The sequence below is a fragment of the Furipterus horrens genome, unplaced genomic scaffold, assembly GCF_987537825.1.
Source record: "Furipterus horrens unplaced genomic scaffold, mFurHor1.1.pri manual_scaffold_8, whole genome shotgun sequence".
Classification (NCBI taxonomy): domain Eukaryota; kingdom Metazoa; phylum Chordata; class Mammalia; order Chiroptera; family Furipteridae; genus Furipterus; species Furipterus horrens.
Genome location: NW_028327178.1, coordinates 87598236 through 87622079, shown reverse-complemented (window position 1 = coordinate 87622079; position 23844 = coordinate 87598236). Strand labels below are relative to the sequence as shown.

Genomic DNA, 23844 nt, shown 5'->3' with positions numbered 1-23844 from the left:
TCTCTCTTGCTGCTGTCAGAGTTCTCTGTCTTTGGCTTTTGACAATTTGATTCTATGTCTAGATATGGATTTCTTTGTATTTGTCCTGAGGAGAGTTCACTGAGCTAATGCTAAAACACAAGGACACTTGTGATTTGTGGTTTCCTATAGGTGGGATGAGAGGAGAGTCTGAATACAAAAGGACAGCACAAGAGAGTTCTGTCTGTCTGTGGTGATGGTTACAGGAATCTATACATGCAACTCACTAAAGTGTACATCAAAAAACTGGATTTTATTGTATGTAAATTATTATAAATGAAGACAAATACTTCTTAAGTGCTTAAAATGTTCACAAAGTTCAAGATATATTTTTAAGCTAACACCAATGTGCTCCCATCAAGTAAAGGAAAAGTATATTGCTGGCACTCTGGAAACTCCCCCATGTCCTCCTCCCTGATCGTTATCCCATGGCTCCCCCAGAATCAATCACTACCCTGAATTTTATCATAATCATGTTCTTGATTTTATCATTTTATCACTCATACATCCATAAACAATATAAAACAACTTCTCTTTTGTGTTTTGCTTATTTCATTCAAAATTGTTTTTGTGAGTAATTATTCACGTTGTGTATATATATATATATAGATTATTTTCATTCCTGCGTACAATCCCATTGCATAAATGTACAATATTTTATACTACATTCTACATTCTTGATTGTCATTTGGGCTGATTCCAATTTGGGTCTACTACAAATAAATCTGCTATAAGCCTTTATATACATGTACCTTTTTTGCACAGGTGTAAGAGCTTCTCTATAGTATATATTGTACACAGGGGAGTCTGTGTCTTCAGTTTTACTAGGTTATGCTGAAGGTTCTTCATCCTGTCATATATGACAAGTGGAGTGCCAAGGCAAACACCGCTAATGACAAATGGCATGGACACAATTATCTGGAGTTTATTGGAGGGAACGTCCAGGCAGAGTTGGGAGAATGCGTATATTGCCCCAAAGACCCTTTATCCTAAAGGTGGGTTGCCAAGCCAGGCAGGGCTGATCTCACTGTTAAAAAGAGCTCCAGGAGAAGGGCCCCATTCTCATTCTACTTTACATATTTATCAGGAAAGTAGGAGGGATCTGGGAACCTCTTGGCAACTATGAAACAGAGGGAGTTTTCTGGCCAGGGGAATGTCTTGCTAGAAGTGGAGAAAATCCAGAGCTTGGAAATCAACTGGGGGAGTTCACATGTCATTTCAGTTATGCTGAATCTAGGCTAGGGACAAACCAGGGCGTGTCCTCTGGTGGTTGTCCTTGCCCTGAAGTCAACTTTATCTGTTATTAAGATAGCCACTCCTGCTTTCCTTTAATGTATGATAAATGTTTTCATTCTTATTTTCAAGGTGCCTATATCTTTATATTTGAAGTGAGTTTATTGTATCTTCAATAATATATAGTGATGTCTTTTCATTCACTTTATGCACTTATGTGCATTTTCATTATGCATATTAAACTCTGATGAATAAAAACAAACCTTTTCGTTATTTAGAAAAACTGAGGCTGTATAAGAGGAGTTGGGGGTGGGGAGAAAAGGAGCAGGGAGATGTGGTCCTAAATCCCTTGTGGTGATCTCGGACTGAAAATTTAAGAGGCAGAGACAGAGATCCCAAGAAACAGAAACAATGCAACAGCCCAGCACTAGACAGAGCTTATGTAACAGTAAGTCACATGGCTGTCTTTACACCATATTTTACCTGTTAGTATTTGCCCCTTTCCTGCTTTTGCAAGTTCTCCTCTGAATTGCAGGGGCGCAGGCAGCCTGGAAACATTTTGTGGCTTCCTTGCAAGCTAGGTTACACTTAATTTTGCCAGTGGACTTTATAGTTTGGAGGTTAGAAAGGAGAAGGAAGAAATTATTTTTTCTGGCTCTAGCCATGGCAGGTGACCACAGTGGTCCTAAGTGGCCCCAGCTCCTGTGGGCTCAAGCACCATCAGCAAAATACAAGCTCATCAATGCCAGACCCCTGGTTGTTCCCCGCTTCCTGAATTCTAGGTGAAATTCCCTTCTCCGTTTTTTTTTTTTTTTTCCATCCAATTCTTCCAACATCTTGACACCCAGTTTCCAGCATTACCACAGACTGACACACGAGTCTGAAAGAAACTAGTCAAATCCTGCCATTTTTAGCAACCCTTTCAAAAAATGGCTGGTGAAGGAAATTCACATGCTCAGCTTTTCTACCTTTGATTAGCTCCCCCTTGGAGGTGTCCCTATCCGTAGCCCCACACTTGGCCCACCTCCCTTTTAAACTCCTAGAGACATCACCTTTATCCCATCCGTGACCGTTTGAGTCCCTGTTGATCTGCAGCACTGTATTTCACGTGTACGGAACTCCTGTCTGTGCTGCCTCAGCAACCAGCCTCTACCCTGGCACACCTCACGCTGTATTGAACTGTCCCCTCTCTAGACTGGGAGCACCAGGTTGGGTGGGCACTGTTTATCCTTGACTCTTTGCATACTTGGCACTGAGCAGGTGCTTCCAGAATGTTCAACAACACTCTGATATGTTGATGAGTTGCTCTATTAAGCCCTAATTTAAAAAAGAACCCAGATGGGGTAGTCTTCCCATACTATTTCTCCAGAAGTCAACCAATGAGAGTAGGCAAGTGTGTGCAGAATAGGATCTAGATCAGGGAGGAGGGGAAGCTGAGGCCTGGCCTAGGGAGAGGATCTGGGACAGAGTTCACAGGAAGATTGGCTGAGGTGCCAAGTAGCTTTAATGAGCCTGAGCACATTTTCCCCCCGCTTCTTTCCCTCCCCCCAACTCTTAGTCCCCCTCCTTCAGTTCTAGACAGGTCCAGCCTGCCCAAGGCTCTGGAGCTCTTCAGCCAGAGGTGGAGGTGTTAATCCTTCCTTCCCCTTAGCCGCTCCAGCCGCCTCCGGAGGTCTGGGGGCACCTTAGCCCCAGCTGCCAGCAGCTCTCGCAGTCTCTGTTTGGGAGTCTTGGTGAGGTGAAAATTGCAGGGGACAGGGCCCTCTTCAAAGGTGACCCAGCAGCTCCGTGTCACTGAGTGGTAACCTTCAGCACTGGCAGTCACCATATAGTCCCCTGGGGTCAGCAGGCGCCAGTAATCCCCACCTCTCGCTGAGGGGAGCAAAGAGCAAAATCAGGGCCCAATGATCCTCCGCTTCTGACCCAACCTAAAGGCCCCCCGCACCTCTCCCCTCCCTCCCTGCCACACACACCAGTTGTTATGTCATGGTCAATCCCATCCACAGCAATGACAGCATCAGCAATTCCGAGCTCTGTGTCCTTGTCCCGCACAACTCCGGCAATGCCCATGCGCACCTGTGTGGGGAAAGGTTATCAAACCCTTTCCCTTCTGCATGAGACTGTGACCTTCAGTCCATTTTCCGGCTCTGTTCCCCGACAAATTTGATAAAGTTGGTAGGTCTACTATGTTCCTAGGTGACGATACTCTGGTAAAAATATCTCCTGTGGATAAACTGCATCAGGACTGGGAGAACTATAAATACCTGTTAGGAAGGCTTCCCCAAGTTCAGCGGGCTTGTTATGGGTTTGTCATTTTGGAACCCTGCGAAGCTATCCTTATGGAGTCACTGCGAGGGACATGAGTTCCTGTGGAATATGAAGCATCTACCCCATGGCACTTCCTGCACTTGCCTAACGCAAGTCATTTCTGAGAACAGCCCTGGGCGACTCTGAAACACAGCTTGAGTGCTGCAGGGTCTGCTTTACTGGATGTGATGCCACCCTGCTGATAAACTGTGCTTCCTGCCCTGCAGCCCTCCACTTCCATCTGAGAGCCAGAGGCAGAACGCTCAGCAGAACCTTAGGTGACCCCATGGGGAGAGCTGCAACCTGAATGGAGGTCAGTCAGGAGTGACAGGGACAGCCTGGGGAGTGGGGACTTGGGTCCGACCTGTTCCAGGTAGGTGAGAAGGGCCTCTCTGTTGTTCTCCCACTCCTGGGGCAGCTCGCTCTCGTGAGGGAACTTGTCACAGGACAGTTCCACAGTGATCTCAAAGCAGTTGGTGTGTAGGTAGCTGAAGTCATTCATGCCTAGGGGAGTGACTGACACTGGAGCTCAGGCGGGCAGGATGAGAGCCTGCCCTCCTGGTACCCTCCTCTGGGAGACACTCCCCAGTGGGAGTGACACCAGTGCTGTATGTGACAGCAGATTCTTATTGGGGTAGGGTTATGGGGACAGGGCTAACTCCACCCTTGAGCACATACTCCCAGGGACTGTGTGCCAGTCAGCCCCGTTGATGATGTTGCCATGTAAGGAGAAGTCCTGGTTGTGGCAGGGTCGGCGATCCGGGTTCTGCATGGCCCAGTTACTGCCAGCATAGACGGTGCTGAGCCACCGAAACACGGCATCATCCGGGGTGGGCGTGAGTTCACGGGCAGCCCACGGCGTCCGAGTCATGTCGAATGGGTAGGACACCACAAGCTCACCCCCGTGGAGGTTGGCACTCAGTACAAAGGGGATCCGTTCCATCCAATCGATCACTGCCCGAGTTTCAGGAGCCACCTGGATAGGGGCAGGTCAAGAGAGGTGGGAGTTAGCGATATGGGTCCCCAGGGTGGTCTTCTACCACTGCCCCCAGAATACTCACAGTGGCATTGGGCAGGGTGTAGTAAGTGGGCAGTGGCAGGTGGTGGTTGGGGACCTTGTTGGGCACGAGGCCATCATCCTCCGCTTCCCACAGCAGTGTGTTGAGGTCAGCAAAATTATGGTTAAGGTCAATGCTCTGCTTGTTCCAGCGGCCCTCTGCCCAACCCACCAGCTCTGAACCCTGCCAGAAAAGGGGTTTGGTCAGCCAAGCAGGCTCCAGGCACCAGGGGAGAAGAAGCAGGGGGGCTCTCATGACAGGTGGCTTACCCTGTGGAAGGCAGTCTCATAGCCATCAGGGTTCATGGAGGGCAGAAGGTGAATGCGTGTCTCTGTGAGCAGCCGGGTCACCCGTGGGTCCCCTCGCAGGAACTCATGGCACAGGAACTGCATCAGAAGCAGGAGCAACTCCCGCCCCAGGGCCTCATTCCCGTGCATGCCGGCCACGTATCGCACCTCTGGCTCTCCTGGGAACACAGCAGGGTCACAGCTGGCTTGTGCCCACGGCCCTTCTCTATGCCTACCTCTCCCACCCTACCTGCCAGTACCCAGCTCATGCTCCCCAGGATGGTCCGACATTTCCATCACATACAGCTTCAGACCCTGGTAGCTCTTCCCGATGCTGTAGATGCGGGTGATGTTGGGGCACTGCTCATTCACCTGCTTCATCAGCTGGGGGTCGGGGGTGGAGTGTGGTGTGAGAGGATGAGACACAGGGGTCAGACCCCATGTGGCCATGGAAGGACTTACCAAAGCCAGTGGTGGCCCACACAGAAGGGGACACAATGGCATGGTACAAGAGCGGAGCAGCAGCAGACATGAAAAAAGGCTCAGGCAGGGAAGTGCCATAACAAGGGAAGAAGGGTGAGACAGCGTGGGTGGGATAGGGGACATGAGGGCAGTCATTGCAGGTTATGCTCTGGTGAGAAGGGGACTTGAGATAGGCACCTCCTCCCTCTTGGGCCATAGGGGTTGTCTGACCTTCCTCATGGCCTTATAATTATGATGCCGAAAGTCCAGAAGGTTGGAGAATGCCGGTGCGGGATCTGGTAAAGTGTGAGTTCATGGCAAAGTGTGAGTTCATGGCAAAGGGTGAGTTCACAGTGAAGGCTGCACCCTGCCCATCCAGCCCTTGTCCGACTGCCCACCTGAGACCGGGCAGGCCAGGACCTCTGCCCGGAGACAAGATGCACCTCCTTGGAGCCAGGTCTGGGGCAGCAGGCGAACGAAGCGGGCCACCTGGGGCTCAGGCAGGAGGTTCAGCACCGGTGTTTCTGAGTCCGAATTGGCAGGAAATACCTGGGAGTGTCAAGTCCTTTAGTGGGGCTGCTCAAACCTCAGCAACCTGGCCCAGGACCCAGGACTCAGGACCCAGGAAAGAAGTTCAGTCCTCCAAACTCCCCATCAAACCCACCCTGGTGGACTCAGCTGGAGATTTGCCCTTGGTGTCAAATATGGACCCTGGCCCACAGCTCCTGCTGAAGAGCAGCTCTAGGCAGCCATGTTTTCTGACTAGCTCACAGCTCACTAGACTAATATGGCCAGAGGACTCAGGAGAAGCCAATCCTAAAACCAGCCAGGACCCCACACTGTAGCCTGGTACATAAAGGGGTCCATGAGATGGGGAGATGAGAGGTGATGCAAGGACCAGAGGTCCATTGCCACAGGGGTGTTATAGCAGGAAGCTGTGGCATGAAGTGGTACCCACCCCACAGAAGAGTATTTGGGGAGAATGCAGTCATGTTCCAAAGCAGCCTGGCTCCTGAGGTTGCCTGCGTGGCGCCACCCATCCTGACAATGCCCCTCTTTCTCCTGGAATGCCCAAATAGACATCTGTTCCTTTCCCCAGAGGAGCCCCAATCCAGCTCAGCACCCTAAAGTGGGCTGGGTGCCCAACTCCCAGCATAGAGGGCCCAAGCCACCATGGCACCACGCACCGCGTCCATCCCACTGCTGCGGTTCTTACTCCCCCACCAGATCCGACTGTCATTGCTGAATTGGACCTTGTATGAGGTGACCCAGTCGTACCTGGCAGGAGAGATGGAGAGAGACATAGGTGGCCCTCAGGATTCCCATCCCAGCCCTCCTGAGTCTGCCTGGGGCTAGCCTGCCTTACCTCCAGATAGAGCTCCTGCCCTGGGTGATAATGCCTGAGAAGCGGACGGGATGCCTAGCATCCACCTGAAGCCACGGCTCGGCATCCTCCTGCTCAGCACACCAGGCCCCGTCATATAGATCACCATCCTCCACGCCTGACTATGGGCACAGGACATGGCAATCAGGCCCAGGTGGTGAATGTGGGGTGGGCCAGAATTTGGGGCAGGAGGAAAAAGGTTCTAGGGATTGCCTCGCTCTGAGCCAGGGTGCTGACCTGGATGTTGAGCCGTCCTCGGTGTGGTCCAAGGCCAAAGGACTGGCTGCTGGATGCCTCAAACTGGTTATCTGAAACTCGCAGGGACTCCAGGCCCAAGGGTGGACAGCCTGGGTGTAGGGATAGAACAGTGACACAGGCCAAGAGAGAGATGGTCAGAGCAGATGGGAAGCTGAGTCTAAGCTGGCCCCACAGGGGGCATGCCTGTTTGTGAGGTCAAGAGTACGTATGTGCCCCGGGCACTGCAAATCTGGGCACGGCGTCTGGAGGGGCAATACCTGGTTCTTGCTCCTTGGGAAGGTCAAGGGTCCCTGCAGGGCTAGTGGTCCCCGGAGGCCTGGAAGTCACCGGAGGCCTGGAAGTCACCAGGGGCCTGGAAGTCACCAGGGGCCTGGAAGTCACCAGAGGCCTGGGGCTAGTGAGCTTCTTTCGCTTCTTCAAAATGACCTTTTTCTTCTTGATGATTCGAATCCGAACATTCTGTTGTGACGTCCCTGGGGACCAGGGAGGCACAGCACCGGGGAAAGAAAAAATGACATAAAACTCCAGATGAAGAGGTTTGTCATCCCAAGGTCTACAAGCCCAGAGCAGCAGCCCCCACACACAAGTATATAAGGATCTCAACATGGACTTAAAGGTCTGCGTAGTCTGATCCCAACCTGCCTCTCCAGCCGTTTCTTGGCTCCTTCTCCCTCCTGATGTGATTACGGGCTTGGCCAACCTATTCTGACCCCATCCAATGAAGAGCTGCATCCAGCCTCTAGGAACTGTTTGGTCACTCCAAAGAGCTCAGTTTTGTTCTTTGCCTCCACACCTTTGCACTGGCTGTCCCCTCCCCATCATACCACCCGCCACCACCTCTGACTTAATTGCCTAATTCCTATTCTTCCTTCACATCTCAGATGTCCTTTCAGGAGCCCTCCTTAGTTCTAGACTCAGTCTCCAAAAGTCCCTGTGCTACCTCCCTTGTTGCATGTGCCCTCTGGGCTGAGATATCCTGTCCTCAAAACCATGTCTGCCTGGGTGCTCAGGCATCCTAGGGCTGGGCCTGTGTCCTGCTCGCCCCTCAGCACAGGGTCTTGCACAGGGCAGGTGCCACTAGTCCCCCCCCTCCACCCTGCTCCCCCCCCCCACACCCAAACTCCACAGGTACCTCCAGAACACACTGCACACGTTCACATCTGGTGCCCCTGTGCCTTTGCACATGCAGTTTCCTTCTTGGCTGCCCTGCTCTTCAGCAATTCCTGATTCAGAGATGCTCACCCTTTGTGAGCGAGGACCCAACATCCATTTGCCTCCTCTGAGAAGCCCTCCTTGACTGCCATCCCCTTGCCTTCCTCCTCTATGCTTCCATATCTGGAAGTCAGGCAGCCTGCCTCTGCCCCTGCCTAGGCAGAGCCCCATTCCTCCAGACAGCCCCAGCAGAGTACTCTCCCTCCCTCTCTTCTAGCCACTGCCCTCAGACTCTCTCCCACACAGGCAGTCTTGCTTTGAACCTTTTAGTGTCATTGTCTTTGCACTTCTTTCTCCTCTCCTCCTGACTCTGGTCTCAGTTTCCTCATCTGTGAAAAAGGAAGGCCTGGGGCTGCAAGAGGCAGCATCCTACTGGCTCCTGTCCCAGGACTGCTGACTGATCTGGCGTGCAACTTGGCTGCTGAGTCAGCACTCACAGCACCGGTCAGAAAGTGCGTGTGTGTGTGTGTGTGTGTGTGTGTGTGTGTGTGTGTGTGTGTCTGTGTTGGGGAAGGGTCATTACGCAGGAGACGGGGTATGGGGCAACGACCAGCCGGAGAGGTGGGCCCTGCGGGAGACGCTCACCGTTCTTCTTTCCCGCGGGTGGCTGTGCCGGAGTGCTGGGCAGGACCGAGGTAGAGATCGGGGCCTCGGTGCTCGTGGGCGGCGCAAGGCCCAGCAGGGAGGCGCCGGGCGCTCCTAGTCCCTGACCGACGGCAGGCGCGAAGGTGGCCAAGGCGAGCAGAAGACCCCACATGGCGAAGTCCAGAGGTGCGGAGACACTGGGCCTCGGCGGTCAGTGGGCTTGTCTTTTCCTGCCGGCGACTCCGGAGCCCCCCGCCCCTTCCTGCTGCTGCCTCACGCCCCCTACAGCCTCCGGCCCGCCCACAGCCTGCTCACTGGCCGAGGACCCCGAAGCGGAGAGAGACGGAGGGCGGGGCGGAGAGAGCGGGGCCGACCCCCGACGGGCACCCGGAGGTCTCCGCCCTCACCGACCGTGCCCCTCCCTCCCCGGCCTCCCTCTGCAAAGCCCCTAGGAGCCTCTATTTCACTGTGAGGCGCTGGTCCCGTAATGGGCACCTACTTTGTGCCATGCGCCGCGCCAGGCGCTTTACACGTGGCCTCTCAATCCAACCTCATTGTACAAACTGGTAAACTGAGGCTCGGAGCGGCTGCTGGAACCGCCAAGGCAGCAAAGCTGGGAACTCTGGGAGAGGAAACTACAACCCAAGAGGAAAAGCCATTCCAGCCACAGACCGCCTGCCAGGGCGGTGGGGCAGAAGAAGAGTAAGGGGAAGCTAAGACGGGGGTTGGGGGATGGGAGGAGGGCTGGCCCTCCAGGAATCCTTCTGATGGACGGCCCAAGGGGACCCAGCCAGAGGCGGTGCGTCCCAGCACCGCCAACCACCCCCCACCCCAACCTCGCCTCCCCTCTAGCCCTTCCCTCCCCTCCCCTCCTCTCCTCTCCTCCTTTGCTCACCCAGCTGCCACGTTCCGGTGTTATATAATCCTAGGAGAGAAGCCCGAGCCCGTATCCAGAGGCTATGGTGGATGGGCCGAGGCTAGTAGAGCTTCCTGCGCTCTCCCCTTCCTCGCCGCCCCTGCCTCATTCTACTCCCGGGGCCCGCAGCCCCGGCTCTCTGTCCGCGGGACTTCCCGCATCCTGGGATTCCAGAGTGAAGGACCTTGCTCAGTCCCCCTCGGAGACCCCTTTGACTCTCATGATAGGGTCGCCTCTCCAGAAGGAAGGAAATGCGTCCACGGTGCGCCTCTGGCCGATGCTTTGTCCTTGCAAGGAGCCCACAGAGAGATACTGCCAGCCTCACGTGAAAAGCGCTGCCCAGAGGTGGCCGGGAATCTTCTGAAGGACCCAGGGCTCTGAGCAAATTTATTTTTGCTGGGCCACTATCTATATAGACGATTTGAATCACCTAAAGTCAGCGTCTCAGCACCATTCTGAGACCCTGTTTCGCAGGATCTCTGGAAAGAAATACCGCCCTGGGCTCCTGGAACTGAGGCCACCACTGGCCTGGACTATCTCATAAAGGCGAATCCTGGAGCTCCTCAGGCATCTGGTTCACCCCACATGCTTTGGGTACAGAGACCAAAAGGGAGTAACTGGGACAGGACCCACACAAGTTTTGGTCCATCTTGGAGCTCCCTGCCTGACGGCACTGCCAAGGTCCTAGGCACCAGAGGAGCACTCCGAGAAAAACTCAAGGTAGTGGCACCAAAGCCAAGGCTCCCTGAAGCGCAGGCTGGGTCAGGGGCAGGACTGTATTGCAGGCCAGGGCTTCAGTGCGCTACGGGTAGGGGGTGGAAGGCCAGAACAGGCGCCTGTGGAACAAAAAGCAGGTCTGACAAAGCCCAATCTGGTCACTTCCCTGTCTCTGGCACCGACTCCCATACAAGTTTTGCAGAGGAGTGTGAGGGGGAGAAAGGGATACTGGGGCTAGGGCATAACAGCTTCCTGAGACTCCCACCCCCTCCAAGCAGTACCCACACAGCAGCCAAATCCTTTCAAATTCCTCCAGTCTCTACTGGGTATCCTCCTTATCTCTTCTTACCCCTTTGTACCCCTTTTCTCTTTGCCCTGTTGCAACGTTTAGGGCCCCTTTACATCCTTTAAGCCCCCTGAGCTCCTCAGCACCTCCTCCTACCTCTGTATAGCTTCCTCATTGCCTCACACCCCTCTGTACTCCCAACCAGGCTACTGTCTTTGGCCCTCGCCACTGGGTATCAGGCTGCAAAGCCACCAAGCCTGGAAGCAGGTTTTAAAGGCAGCAGCTCCTGGAGTGCACAACAGGCTTGCACCCCATACTTACACCCTGTACTTGAACAGCCAGATATCTGGCCCCAGGAGCCAGGTCGAGAATCTTTCGTAGCCTCACAAGGGCCAGGCTACTTTGCAAAGCACAACCAAGCCAGACTGAGTGGGAACACCTGCCTAAAGGGATTTTGGTTTAAGGGGTGGGCTGGCAGGGGAGAGGATAAATGACCTTGGAGCCACACTGGCTTACTTCCACATCCGGGTTCTGCTGTTTATTTGTTTGGGTATCCTTGGATAGAAATGTCAACTTTTTGAGCCTCAGCTTCCTCATCTGTAAAATGGGAATGATGATATTTTCCTCCCAGTGTTACTGTGAGGATGAAGTGAGATAATATGTGGTTCCAGGGGCCCTGACGTTAACTAGATGAATTATGAACTAGATGAATTAAAGATGGAGAAAACAGCTTAACGCAGTCCCCTTGCTGTGGATCGAATAAAACAATATTAAGAAAGGAGGCTGTGTGTTTGGCTGTACAAATAGAAAAGTAGTGAAATCTACTGCTTACCTGTGCCTCCTAATCTGTCCCTGGTGCTGGAGCAGAGCTCACTGTCCATTAGGTGCTCCCCCTATGGTGCAGGGGAGCATTAGTGGGGACTCCCATGGCACCTAGATGCACAGGGAGGCACTTTCCCACATACCCATCCTCCCCTCACTAGCTCCTCCCCCAGCTGTCTCTCTTTTGTATATCAATGTCTTGGAGAGTCTTACTCCTCAAAGTATGGCCAAGGACCAACATCAGCAGCAGCCCCCGGGAGCTTGTTAGAAATGCAGAATTCGTGTCCCAGACCTATTGAATCAGAACCTGCATTTTAACAAGGTCCCCAGAGGACCTAAGCCCAGGAGAGTAGTGTGCCCATTAAAGCTTGAGAAGCACTAGATGGAGGTTTAGAGCATCTGCATTTAAAATGCATAAACAAAGGGTCGCTGGTTCAATTCCCAGTCAGGGCACATACCTGGGTTGTGGGCCAGGTCCCCAGTTGGGGACACGCAACAAGCAACCACTCATTGATGTTTCTCTCCTTATCTTTCTCCCTTTTCCTCTCTCTAAAAATAAATAAATAAAATCTTGTAAAAAATGAAATAAAATAAAAATGCATAAGATTCACAACTTCTTGAGTTTGGTGGCATTTGACGCTGTCATTGGAAATGTCATCTCAAGCCACAAGAATACACCCACGTAACATTTAGGAAATTGGTATTTCATTCATCCTGGAAGGGTCCATTTCCAGTCTCCACTGTATGCCCTATATTGATTTGTGCTTTTTTTTTTTTTAAACTAAATCATTTTTATCAAAATACTACAGAATATAGCTTTAGAGAAAGCCCACATTAAGGCTTATAATAGAAGACTTTCCTGTGCTTCTCCATTCTCAAGTCATCCACTTTAAATTCTTTTTGTTATTTTTTCTTTAATTTACCTCTATGTTTCTATTGCTCTTTCTTGATTTTTCTATGTTTAGACATTATCTGTGGATTTCCTGCTATGGAATTAAGAATTTAACTTTCTTTCCACCCTCCCACCCAAACACACACAAATACACAAACATACACTTCCCCTCCTTCCATTTCCCAAAAGAGCCAAACCACTGGAGTCAATATGTAGAGCTTATCTTATGACCATGTAAATATCATTGTTCAACTTTTTGTGTTCCCTGGAATTAGTAATTATTTTATCACTTGCTTGGTTTTCTAGGTGCCAATTGTTAATTTAATCCCAAAGTTTGCAACAGAACTGAACATTTATTTTGAAATATGTCTAAAAATAGATAACTAATTTCATTTTCTTCTGGAGACATCCCTCTTGGAGCATCCACCTTTTTTGACTCCAGGCTGAGCTGCTTGCTGTCTTTACCTGAGAGCACAGCTGACATCCCAGGCCTTTCTCACCATTTCTCTCCTATGTTTAGCCTCATTTCTTAAATCCCAGATTATCCTCCTTCTTAGTTTAATTCCTTGTTTTTCTGACACACATCCTCCAGTAACTTCCTAAGAAAACGTATTCAAAATCAAACTTGTGAGACTTTATATGGTTTAAACTGTCTTTATTCTGCCTTCACACTTGTCATTTGAACAGATACATGTTTCTAGGTTGAAATCACTTTCCCTCAAAATTTTGTGGGCATTGCTTTATTGCTCTGGGAAAAGCCAGAGCAAGAGCGATCAATAAATGGTCCCAAGGGCTGTTGGCATTGGCTCCGTGGACTGTTGAGCCCATAACCACCAAAGATGTCAAGGCCGCCAAGCTTGAGTGTTTGGACAGGGTCTGCTGGAGGCAGATACGCACCCTGATTCTCTCTCTCCTCCTCACCCTACCCCCATCAGTTTTCCTTCAAAGTATGACATGTGGACAAGGATTAAGTTCTCTCAGTTATGACCCATTTCCATTCTTACCTCTCAAGTCACTGAGCTGAGATGTGTTGGAACCATCACCCAATTATAGATTATCGGTGGGGGTAGGTTTCTTTCCTAGGTGACCAATCATAATCATTTTACTTAATTTCATTCTTGGAGAGTAATTCTAACCCCCAGTTTGGGGGTTACTTTATGCCATTTCTGGAACCCCAGTATCCAAAACACCTCCTACAAACCATAGTCCTTAAAATGCTTCAACAGCTGCCTCTTGTCCCACTCCTGTATAGCAGGTCACAGAGGAGTCCAGCCCTGGAAAGCCTCAGGTTGCTTTGTGGCAGAGTCTATCTTCTACGTTCTAGGGCTGCAGTCCTGAAAACTCCCCAGAAGGGCCCACAGCATCACCTTACTCTCGGAGGAGAGAGCATTGGACAGGGCGACTGAATGACTTGTCCCTGGACACAGCTCCGAGCACCTGCAGGAAAAAGAAAGCAACCCTTCCTCCCCTGGTCAGCCACCCATGCAGCAATGGGGTTAGAATGTCTTCCTGGCAACTCACCATGTGGGAGGGCCCTGGGGCAGAGAACTAGCAGAGGCAAGGGGGGAGTCTTAGTTGTCAGAAATTGCTGTAAGCCCCACCTGAGCCACCAGATGCTTATGCAGCCATAACCAGAGGCAGCCCCTCCCTACCCCAGAGCCTGACCTGGTAAGAGGTCACAATGCCCCAGCCGCCCTGTCCCAGAATGGATGACCAAAGTGGGAGGAGGCGAGGAGGATTTGGTGGGTGGGTGTGTGGGGAGGGAGAGATTCCCAAGGAGCCTGGTTCCCACTCCCTGAGCTCTTCCTCTCCCATACTCCCACCCTTATACTTCCTCCCAGCACAGCCCCTGCCTGTAACCTCCACCTCCCTCCATGGCCCAGCTCTGCTTACCCAGGCCTGAAGGCCTTGCTTATCCCATCCCCGTCCCTCCCAGGGGCCTGGGTGCTGGGGAGGGATTGGGTAGTTCAGTGGGTCCATGTGTGTCCTCCTCGGGCCGTAGCCCGGCCCAACTCCTGGACAGCGTCCTAGGGCTGGGGGCACTGGTGTTGACGATTCGGGCAGTCTTTTCCACGGCTGGCCCAGCCTTGCTGCTGCTGCTGCTTCTGGTCAGCTTCCTAGCCTTCGATCTGCTCCACAGGTAAATGGGCATCAACCTGACAGTGGCAAGTGCAGCAAGCAAGCAAGTGGTCAACGTCCTGAAGCCCAGCTGCTATCCTCTCTCTCCACAGGCCCGCAGGTCCCACCCAGCCACAGAACACACTTCTCACAAGGAGCCGAAGTCAAGGGGCTGGTGAAGGTCCAAGACAGCAGGAGGCTCTAGTCCTGCAGACAGTGGCAGTCACAGGACGACTCAGCCTCCAAGAGGCTCTGCTACTGCTGCTCCTGGGCCTGGAGCTGCTCCTGGGAGTCCGAGGCACGCCTCTGGCACTGCTTGGCGTGGCTTTCTGCTTCCGTCCTTGGGTCTGACTACCCTCCAGAAATACACTGACCAGGCTGCGTCTTCAGGCCTCCTTTCCTCCACCCTGCGGTGAGCAGGTGGGAGGGTACACCTTTGCCCCCAGCCTGAACCTCATTGGACTTCTGGCCCCACAACAGGAACGGTGGATACCCAGGTCTGATTCTAAAGGCAATGATAGGAGGCGAGATAAGGGACAAGGAACCCAGGTCAGGATGCAATAGTCATCTCAGAACATGCAGATTGGTGCTGGTCATTCTGGCCTCCTCTTTGGTTCCAAAGAATGAAGACCCAGAGAGGAAGACTTGCAAGAGAGTGGGATGGGACTCATTAGCCAGCAGGGAGGGGACAGAAACTACAGTGGGCTCCCCAGGCTCCCCTGCCAGCCTGAATGGCCCATGGAGAGAGGCTCACCTGAGGCTCACACCTCGCAGTGGCTCCTTTCTTACCCCACCTCAGTCCGGGTCACAATGGGACTCCTCTGGGGAGGGTGAGGGAGAGGGAAAGAGGGGCTCAACTCCGGCTGCCAGGCCATCCTCGGTGCTGCAGGAAGCAACATGACTTAGGGACCTTTGCCCAGAGGTAAGATCCAGACCCCAGGCACCCCACCCCACACTAGTGCCCTCCTGACCCCTGCTCCCCCACATACCCTGAGGTCCCAGGCATCTCCAGGGCTGCTCCTGGAGCTGGACTAGCCCTCTCCCCAGGTGCACCATCTGTGATGCAGCAGCCTCGAGTGGAGACAGATGCCATTGGGGCCGGCGAGGGGCCGCAGCCCGCGGTGCCCTGGTCGGCCTGGGTCACGCGGCAGGACTGGGTGCGCTGGTGCATGTACCATGTGCCCCAGAGCTGGATCCAGTGGTGGACCACATCAAGCTGGCGGCAACCACTGCAGCGTGTGCTGCAGGGTCTGGAGGGAATCCTCTACCTGCTGCTGGCACTGATGGTCTGCCATGCGCTCTTTACTACCGGCTCCCACCTGCTGAGCTCCCTGTGGGCTGTTGTAGCCGCAGTGTGGCGTCACCTGCTGCCTGCCATCCTGCTGCTGATGCTCAGTGCCCTCCCGGCCCTGCTCTTCACCGCCTCCTTCCTGCTGCTGTTCTCTACGCTGCTGAGCCTCGTGGGCCTTCTCACCTCCATGTCTCACCTAGGCCACGCTCCGGACTTGGACCAATAGAAGGGCAACTGCATCTCACTGCCTGTGTCTGTTGAGCCCTGGCCTAGGGCCTCAGGCCCCGGGGGGGGTGGAGGGTGGAGGGAAGGCAGTGAGACCAGGGCCTTCCTGCCTCAGCAGACCCAGACCCCCAGTCCCTAGCACTGGTTGTGTCATGCATGATGTTGCTGGAGCTGGCAGGGTGGACTGGCCTGACCTCTGGGTTCCTCCCTCAAGCTGATGCTGCAGGTACTTGGAGTTGGGGGGCGGGTGAGGGGGGGTCAGGGACTTTGAGGAGAGGGGACAGGGCAGAAAGCTTAGATAGAGGCAGAACTTGGCCAGGCCACCTAGAGCTCCCATGTGGGTGTGGTGACAAGACACCACTGGAGCCCCCTTAGCAATTGGAAGCATCTTTTCCTTGCAGCTCTCTCAGCTTCAGACTCATTGAGAACTTCTATCTGGGTACCCCTGGACTTGCCATTCCTCCCACCCCACCCTCCTTTCCACTTGCCAAAGCTCTAGAAAGGGCCCACTGACAGAAACCAAGCTAGAAGAAGGCTTTAACTCACCTCCCAGACCTTTCCACCCAGGCATTCCCCGACTCCCTAGACACCCTATTTCTTGCCTCAGTCCACATCCCCAAGTCTTGGAAGTGGGCTGAATAGGGCAGTGAGGTTCCCAGAGAGGACCCACTCTTCAAGTTTCCCGAGGTCTGTTCTAGAAAAACAAACAAGTCCCATTTTACCCACCTATACATTGGGTGGCCATGACCAATTAATTATTTTGACCCTGTGCTAAGTGGTTCCCAACCTTGTTATGGAGTTGAGTCAAAGGCAATACCTATGTGTGAAGTACTTTTTAAAGTCCAGAAAACAGTAAGATATTATACTGAACTCAGGCTCAACAGAAATTTTGAAACTGAAGGCCACAGAAAGAGCAGGAAACCTCCCCAGGCCGTCAGAAAAATGCTCTGTAATGGGTAAAAGTACAGTGGTAAACAGAGGATGGGTGGGTGTGGACAAGATGTAAAAATGTTGTGTGTCATGAAATCTCAAAATATGCAGATGTCAAACTCCTCTGATTGTGAAATGCTTGGGTCTGAGGCTTAGTGCCAGGAGATGCTTGCACAGCTATGTGAGTGGGAAAAGCATAGCCCATGGTTTCCAAAAGGGACCCAGGAGGACCTTGAAAGGTGGCATTCCTGATGCCCAGGTTGCTGGCTGTTTGCACATCCACTGACCCTCCAGACAAAACAGTGAGTGATCTGCTTTATCAAGTAAGACACATGATCGATAGCTTTACCCACAGCTAAGACCCAACCATGTGACCCCTACCCCATTCCTAACCCTCACCCAAATCCTGACCCTCCCCAACTCCTGCCCAACCCTGACCCTACTGTACATCAACCCTGAAAGCCCTGCTCCTAAGCTAAGCTTTATACCCAAAGTCCCCCTCTTCTGCCACCTAAATACTGAAGCCCTGAGGACCAGCCCCTGGAACCTGGGTTCATTTTTGCCAAAACTCATTTGCTATGAAGTTTTATAACCCTGCATACCACTGGTTAGGTGGCTTCAGCATCTATGCTTAAAACCCCAGGCACTGTCCTTCCTTCCCATTCCCTTGTGATCCTCCCTGAAATACAGCCTGGTAGCAAGGGCAAGGCAGGACATGGAGGTGGTATAGCTTCGTGGTTAGCATGGGCTCTGGTGTGTTAGCTGAGGCTGGGCTTCAGTCCCAACATTGTCTCTTTCTATCTCCATGACTTTGGTGGAAATTGCTAAGCCTTCCTGAACTTCATTTTCCTCGTCGGTAAAACGAAGGTAAGGACACATGTCTCAGGGTTCCCATGGGCTTCTGGCATGTGCGTGAAGTTCCTAGACAGACTCCTCCCTTGGCAAACGGCAGGTATTTTGTTACTATTCTATTTTAGAGGTGAGAAGTCAGGTTCAGGATAGCTACTTGCCAGCGGCAAGGCCAGGTTGTTTGAGTCCCAGTCTATCTAACAGGCTTCTAAAGGGAAAGCGATGCAGAAAATACAACCTAACTGAAGACTCCATGCTTGTTCTTAAATTCCTGTCAGAGATAAAGCCTGGATGTTACTCTTGGGCCCACCATGGACTTAACCCTGCATTGCTCATCAGCGATATCACGCTGGAGCCTTGGGCCATTCCCATTAAGGCGAAGTGGAGGTTTGGTCCTAGGGGGACAAGATGTAAGCAGGAACAAGGAGAAGGCCTTCTTCCCTTCCCCACATAAATACAACATGGGGCAAAAGTAGGTTTACAGTTGTGAGTACATGAAACACAGAGTTTATTCTTGTACTAATAATTATTAATTACAAAGAACTGTAAACCTACTTTTGCCCCACCCTGTATATATCATCCACTCTCCTGCTCTGCTGGTGTGGGGTAAGGTGGTGCAACCAGTCTGGATAGCAGATGGACAGTACATAACAAATTAGATAAACGCATATCCTGTAACCCAGCAACCCAAAATGAATTCTCACAGAGGACCCCAAGGACCTTGCTCAAAGCCTGGTCCCAGGACCAGCAGTATAGGCCTCATGTGGGAGCTGGTTAGAAATGCAGAGTCTCAGGCCCCCACTCCTGGCCTTCAGAATCAGCCTGCCTTTAACAAGATTCTCAGACGATATATACACATACTGTTTGAGAAGCGCTGCATAGGAGAGGACGAGTTTGACACTAATGATTGCACTGTTATTGGTGGGGGCAGGAGATGAGAAAGGTGAGACATGGTGGGTGAGTGCCATAGAGAGGAGGCAGCAGTTAGAAGGGGCTGGACCAACACAGATGGATCTTGAACTCCTGGCTCTGAGAGAAAAACTAAATGATAAATAATACAATGCTTTTAATGCAAATTTAAAATGCAGGACAACAAAACACACTTGGGCAGGGGGGATGGCAAGAACACATGAAAACAAAAGAAGCAATTCAATAGCTAGCTCTAGGGGCAGGCCAAGGGGAGTGGAGTATTCAGATAAAAGAGAATAAAGTGAGGGACCTTGCAGAGACTAAAGAAAAATGATATCATGAGCATAATTCCCAAAATTCCTTTAAATGTAGACTAAGTCATCTCCTTAGAGTTAAAAGTTAAAAGGCTTAAAAATGCAAGCCCAGGCAGAGTGAACATGCTGGCATGAGGGCCTTCTAAGCCTTTCCAGTTTGGTCCAAGAAGGGAGAGCTGTTGCACTGGCCTGAGTGACCTGGGCAGCCAGGTCGCGGTCTGTGCCTGTCCTCCCTCATCCCCCTGCAGCCTGCCTGACAGGATTGGAGTGGGGGTGGGGATCCAGTGACCCGTGTAGCCTGGCCAGAAAAATAATCAGATCAGGTGAGGAATGAATAACAAAGCAGAGGAGGTGTCAGTAACAGAGGGCCTTGTGTCTGAAAAAAGAGGGAGACCACTGCGGCAAACAAATGTCCTGGGGGCCACTGGAGCAGCAGGAGCAGGAGCAGGAGCGAGGGATGGTAGGACTTTCCTCTGCTCCAGGGAACAGGGATTAACGAATAGGAGCGGCCAAGACACCTGAGCGCCAGAGAGGGTGGTGTCCAGGGGGCGCATGAGCTGGGCCATCACTGAAGACAGAGCTGTCAGTGGCCACCCTAAGGGAAGGAGGTGGCTCTCTCCCTCAGACTCGTGTGTGCAGGGGAAAGGCGGCGGCTAGGAGGTGAGGGAAGGGGCTCTCCTCACCCAGCAGTCCGTGGCCGCAGAGGAGATGGGGGACCGGGTCATGGCGGGAGTGGGAGGCTGGCTGTGCTGCGCGGGAGGTCGCCCCACGAGCACTTGCGAGGTGCTGGAGCACAACAGCGCAATTCCCCAGGCTCAAGTGCCCCAGAGACGGGCTAGGGAGACGGTTGGAGGGCGTCGAGGAGGGCGCATTGACAGTAGGGGCAGAGCGGGGCGGACAAGGACCTGAGGATGGGAAGGAAATCCCAACCTAGTCTGGGATCAGAGGGCTGTGCTAGTCAGCCATCCGAGAAAACCGACAGCCCGGAATCGCAGCTCGAGGCCCCGGCGATCGACGGCGCGAGGCGCGCCCTCTGGCGGATATCTCCAGCTCTGGCAGCGAAGACCAGAGTTTGGCTGGGATTGGGAACCTTAGCTCACGCCACAGGCAAGCGTAGATTCGGGGACCAGGAAGGGTCACGTTCGGCCCACTGTTAGCACAGTGGCGGCTTCGTTGACTCCTCACCCCTTACTCCAAATCTCCACTCCGGGACCCCCACCCAGAAACGCAGAGGCATAGAGGACTGAGCTCCTGAGAATCCTGGAGAAGGAAGTATCTCATCTCTCAGGCTTCCCTGTGTCTCAAATTCCTGGCCCAGCCCTATTCTATCTTCCCATTTCTCCAGGAGTAAAGGGTCGTCTTCTGAGAGGTTCTGTCAGGGTCTGGAAGCAACCAACTTTGGGTATTTTTTTTTTCCTGCTGAGCAAAAATTTTCATCTATATTTTGGATATTGCATCCTTTATACTGCCTTCTTACATTTCAAATATTTTGTTTTAAAAATAAAAGAACTTGACTTAAGATCTGTTTTTAGCATATCTTCTGGCCTGTGTCTTCAAATGTCTAATATACAATTTTTGAAACTGATATGTGATACTGCATACTTGCAGAATATTGGTAACATGAATGAAAGTTGTGAAGCCCTCTAAACTGAAGGATACCACATAGATCTAAAAGCCAGAAGTTCTCTCAGGATAGGGCCCCTTCCTGTGTTCCTCTTCTACCTGTGCAAGCTGGGGTTCCCAGACATATGGAATTGCTGTTCATAGGCACCTTTGACTTGATTCTGATTTTAAAAGAACTGCTTCTGAGGTTCACCATTAGAAATTATGTAGATTGAGACTTCTGGTCAAGATGGAGGCCTAGACTGACATGCTCCATCTCCCTCCACAACTAAGAAGGACTACAACTACTGCAAAACCAGAAATAACCAAAAGTTCCAGAAAATAAAGCTACATGTAAGTCCAACATATGAAGTTATAAACAAGTGGTGCTCGTTGGGACGGGTAGGAGAGGCGAAGCCGGGGCAGAGAGGTCAAGCTGTGCTGGCAGCTGCAGCGACGAGCGGCGGGACTGCGATAAGCACAGACACCCGTATTTAAGGGGAGGCAAGAAGTGCCAGGGGAGCAGCCCCTTCTGCTGTCCAGACCTGTCAGATCGCAATTCCAACTCCAGGGAAGGCAGACCCCCACTTCCTTAGACTGTGAGGCCCAGAGGGTATGGGGACAGAGGAGGAGGCTCCCAGTCTCTCAGCAGAGAGTGAATGGAAGGAATCCATCTCAGACCCCCACCCCCACACAAAGCACCACAGTGTGGTGAGAAGGGTCGCCCGGTAGTGATGAGTGCATGGGGCTCCACCCCCTATAGTGTAGGAGGTGTGACAGCACCACCCAAGAAGGACAGGTAAACAAACCTGTCAGGATGGCAAGGATAATGATAGAGATACTGATCACGCAGCTGACCAGAAAGCAAATACATGAATTAATGAATGAACAGATAGATAATCTTTCTGAGGCTCAGTTCAGAGCTATAGTTATAAGACAGCTCACAGAAATAATAGCGGGACTTAATCAAGACGGGGAAGGAATGAAGGCTAATCCTGCTGAAATAAATGAAAACACATACGAAACAAGTGGTTAGGGAAAGAAAACCAGGGATCAAATTAACAAATTAGAACATAGGGAAGGAACAGTCAACCAGTGCAGAAAGAGGAAACAAAAAGTAAGGAAAATGAGGAGAAGCTCAGAAACCTCTGGGACAACTATAAGAGAGCAAATATCCAAATTATAGGGTTGCCAGAAGGCGGAGAAGAAGAACTAGAAATTGAAAAATTACGTGAAAAAATAATGAAGCAGAGCTTCCCTAACTTGGGGAAGGAAATAGACTTACAAGTCCAGGAAGCACAGAGAGTCCCAAATAAACTGGACCCAGGGAGAACCACACCAAGATGCATTATAATCAAAATGTCAAAAATTAAAGATAAAGAGAGAACCTTATAAGCAGCAGGAGAGGAGAATTATGTACAAAGGGGTCCCAATTAGACTATCAGCTGATTTCTCAAAGGAGACTCTGCAGGCAAGAAGGGACTAGCAAGAAATATTCAAAGTAATGAAAAGTAAAAACCTACAGCCACGATTACTCTATCCAGCGAAGCTGTCATTCAGAAAAGAAGGGAAGAGAAAGTGCTCCCAGGACAAAATAAAACTGAAGGAGTTTGTTAGATCCAAACCACTGTTATGTGAGATGTTAAAGGGACTGGTTTAGAAGAAGGAGGATCAAAGCTATGAACATTAAAATGAAAACTGTATCACAACAGCCAACAACAGAAGCTAGGGAATCGAAACAAAGGCAAAGGAAATAGGCAATAAGAGTGGAAAAAGAATTATAGTTATGGGGAACATATTGGGGGAAGGTCAGCGGGGAGAGAGAAGGGGGAAAGGGAGGGAGATGATGCAGGAATTAGGAAGCATAGTAGGAGGGAGTGGAGTAGACAGGAAGATGCTGAAAAGAACTATATGCACAACCAATGGGCATGGACTAAGTGGGGGGGACAACTGGAGGGAGGGGAGGTCATTGGATGGAGGGGAGAAGAGGGAAAAGAAATTGGGACAACTGTAACAGCATAATCAATAAAACATATTTTAAAAAAAGAAATTATGTAGATTACTGTAGAGTTTTGGTAGTTAACCTTCATCCAGTTAAGGAAATGCCTTTCCATTCCTAGTTTGCTAACACTTTGACCATGAATGGCTGTTGAATGATAAAATTGTTTCTTCTACATGTGTTATGAGGACTATTTGGTTATTCTGTTTTCTTCTGTTTACATGGTGAATCACATTTTGGGGTGTCTCTTAATATTAAACTATTCCTGGAAAACCCCATCCTGGTTCCCTTTTAATTGACATATAATTCACACACATATTTTACATATAAGTAAAATACACTAGTCTTAAGGGTACAGCTCAATGGATTTTTACATATTTGTGTGTGTACATGCAACTACCACCCAGATCAAGATATACAGCTTTTCCATCATCCCAGAAAGTTGCATTATGTTCTTTCCCAGTCAATACCTCCCCCCAAAGGAAACCACTATTCTGACTTCTATCACCAAAGATTAGCCTATTCTTGCCATTGGGCAGAACAAAATCATACAAAGGGTGCTCTAGTGTCTGGAATCTTTCAAGATTTCATCTGTGAGATTTATCCATGTTGTTGCATCTATCAGTAGTTTGTTTTCCTTTATTAGTGTGTAGTGTCCTTTTGTCTGAGAAGGCAACAATCTATCCACTCCCCTGTTGATGGACATTTGGTTTGTTTCCAAGTTTTGGCTACTATGAATAAAACTTCTATAAATATTTTTTAAAAGGTTTTTATTTACTTATTTTCAGAGGGGAGAAGGAAGGGAAAATAAGAGGGAGAGAAATGGCGATGTTTGAGAGAAACATCTAGGCTGCCTCTCACACACCCCCAACCGGGGACCTGGCCCACAACCAAGGCATGTGCCCTGACCGAGAATTGAACCTAGGACCTCTTGGCCTGCAGGACAACACTCACCCCACTGAACCATATCAGCCAGGGCTATGAATATTTTTGTACAAGTCTTTTAGTAGAAAGATGCACTCACTTCCCTTGAAGTGAAATTGTTGGACCACAGAATATGTAAATGTTCAACTTTAGTAAATACTGCCCCATAATTTCCAGTGATTTGTACCAAGAAGCGATTCCAGTGCTTTTTTTCAGCCTGTCCACCCAATTTATTGGTTGGAATTT

General features: G+C 51.0%; 3 protein-coding genes across 4 annotated transcripts; 2 read left to right on the top strand and 1 right to left on the bottom strand.

Annotated features, from left to right (window-relative positions):
* Window positions 1-2804: 2804 nt before the first annotated feature.
* On the bottom strand, window positions 2805-9039 carry CPXM1 (carboxypeptidase X, M14 family member 1). 2 transcript variants are annotated; one of them, XM_090285233.1, is made up of 14 exons: window positions 8805-9039; window positions 7265-7480; window positions 6987-7096; window positions 6732-6871; window positions 6553-6643; window positions 5764-5914; window positions 5597-5661; window positions 5164-5287; window positions 4886-5082; window positions 4620-4799; window positions 4237-4534; window positions 3923-4062; window positions 3225-3327; window positions 2805-3123 (listed from the first exon to the last, which is right to left on the bottom strand). In XM_090285233.1, exons 1-14 carry the CDS (start codon window positions 8974-8976, stop codon window positions 2882-2884), a joined length of 2229 nt encoding a protein of 742 aa, XP_090141359.1. In that variant the 5' UTR covers window positions 8977-9039; the 3' UTR covers window positions 2805-2881. The 2 variants fall into 2 exon arrangements, with proteins under 2 accessions (XP_090141359.1, XP_090141361.1); XM_090285235.1 differs by lacking the exon at window positions 3923-4062 and having other exon boundaries at window positions 3059-3123.
* A 5272-nt stretch (window positions 9040-14311) lies between these two features.
* Window positions 14312-14906, top strand: CUNH20orf141 (chromosome unknown C20orf141 homolog). The gene is made up of 2 exons (XM_090285033.1): window positions 14312-14577; window positions 14669-14906. The coding sequence occupies exons 1-2, from the start codon at window positions 14312-14314 to the stop codon at window positions 14904-14906; spliced, it is 504 nt and encodes a 167-aa protein (XP_090141159.1).
* A 686-nt stretch (window positions 14907-15592) lies between these two features.
* On the top strand, window positions 15593-16072 carry TMEM239 (transmembrane protein 239). The gene has a single exon (XM_090285232.1). The coding sequence runs from the start codon at window positions 15617-15619 to the stop codon at window positions 16070-16072; it is 456 nt and encodes a 151-aa protein (XP_090141358.1). The 5' UTR covers window positions 15593-15616.
* Window positions 16073-23844: the final 7772 nt, after the last annotated feature.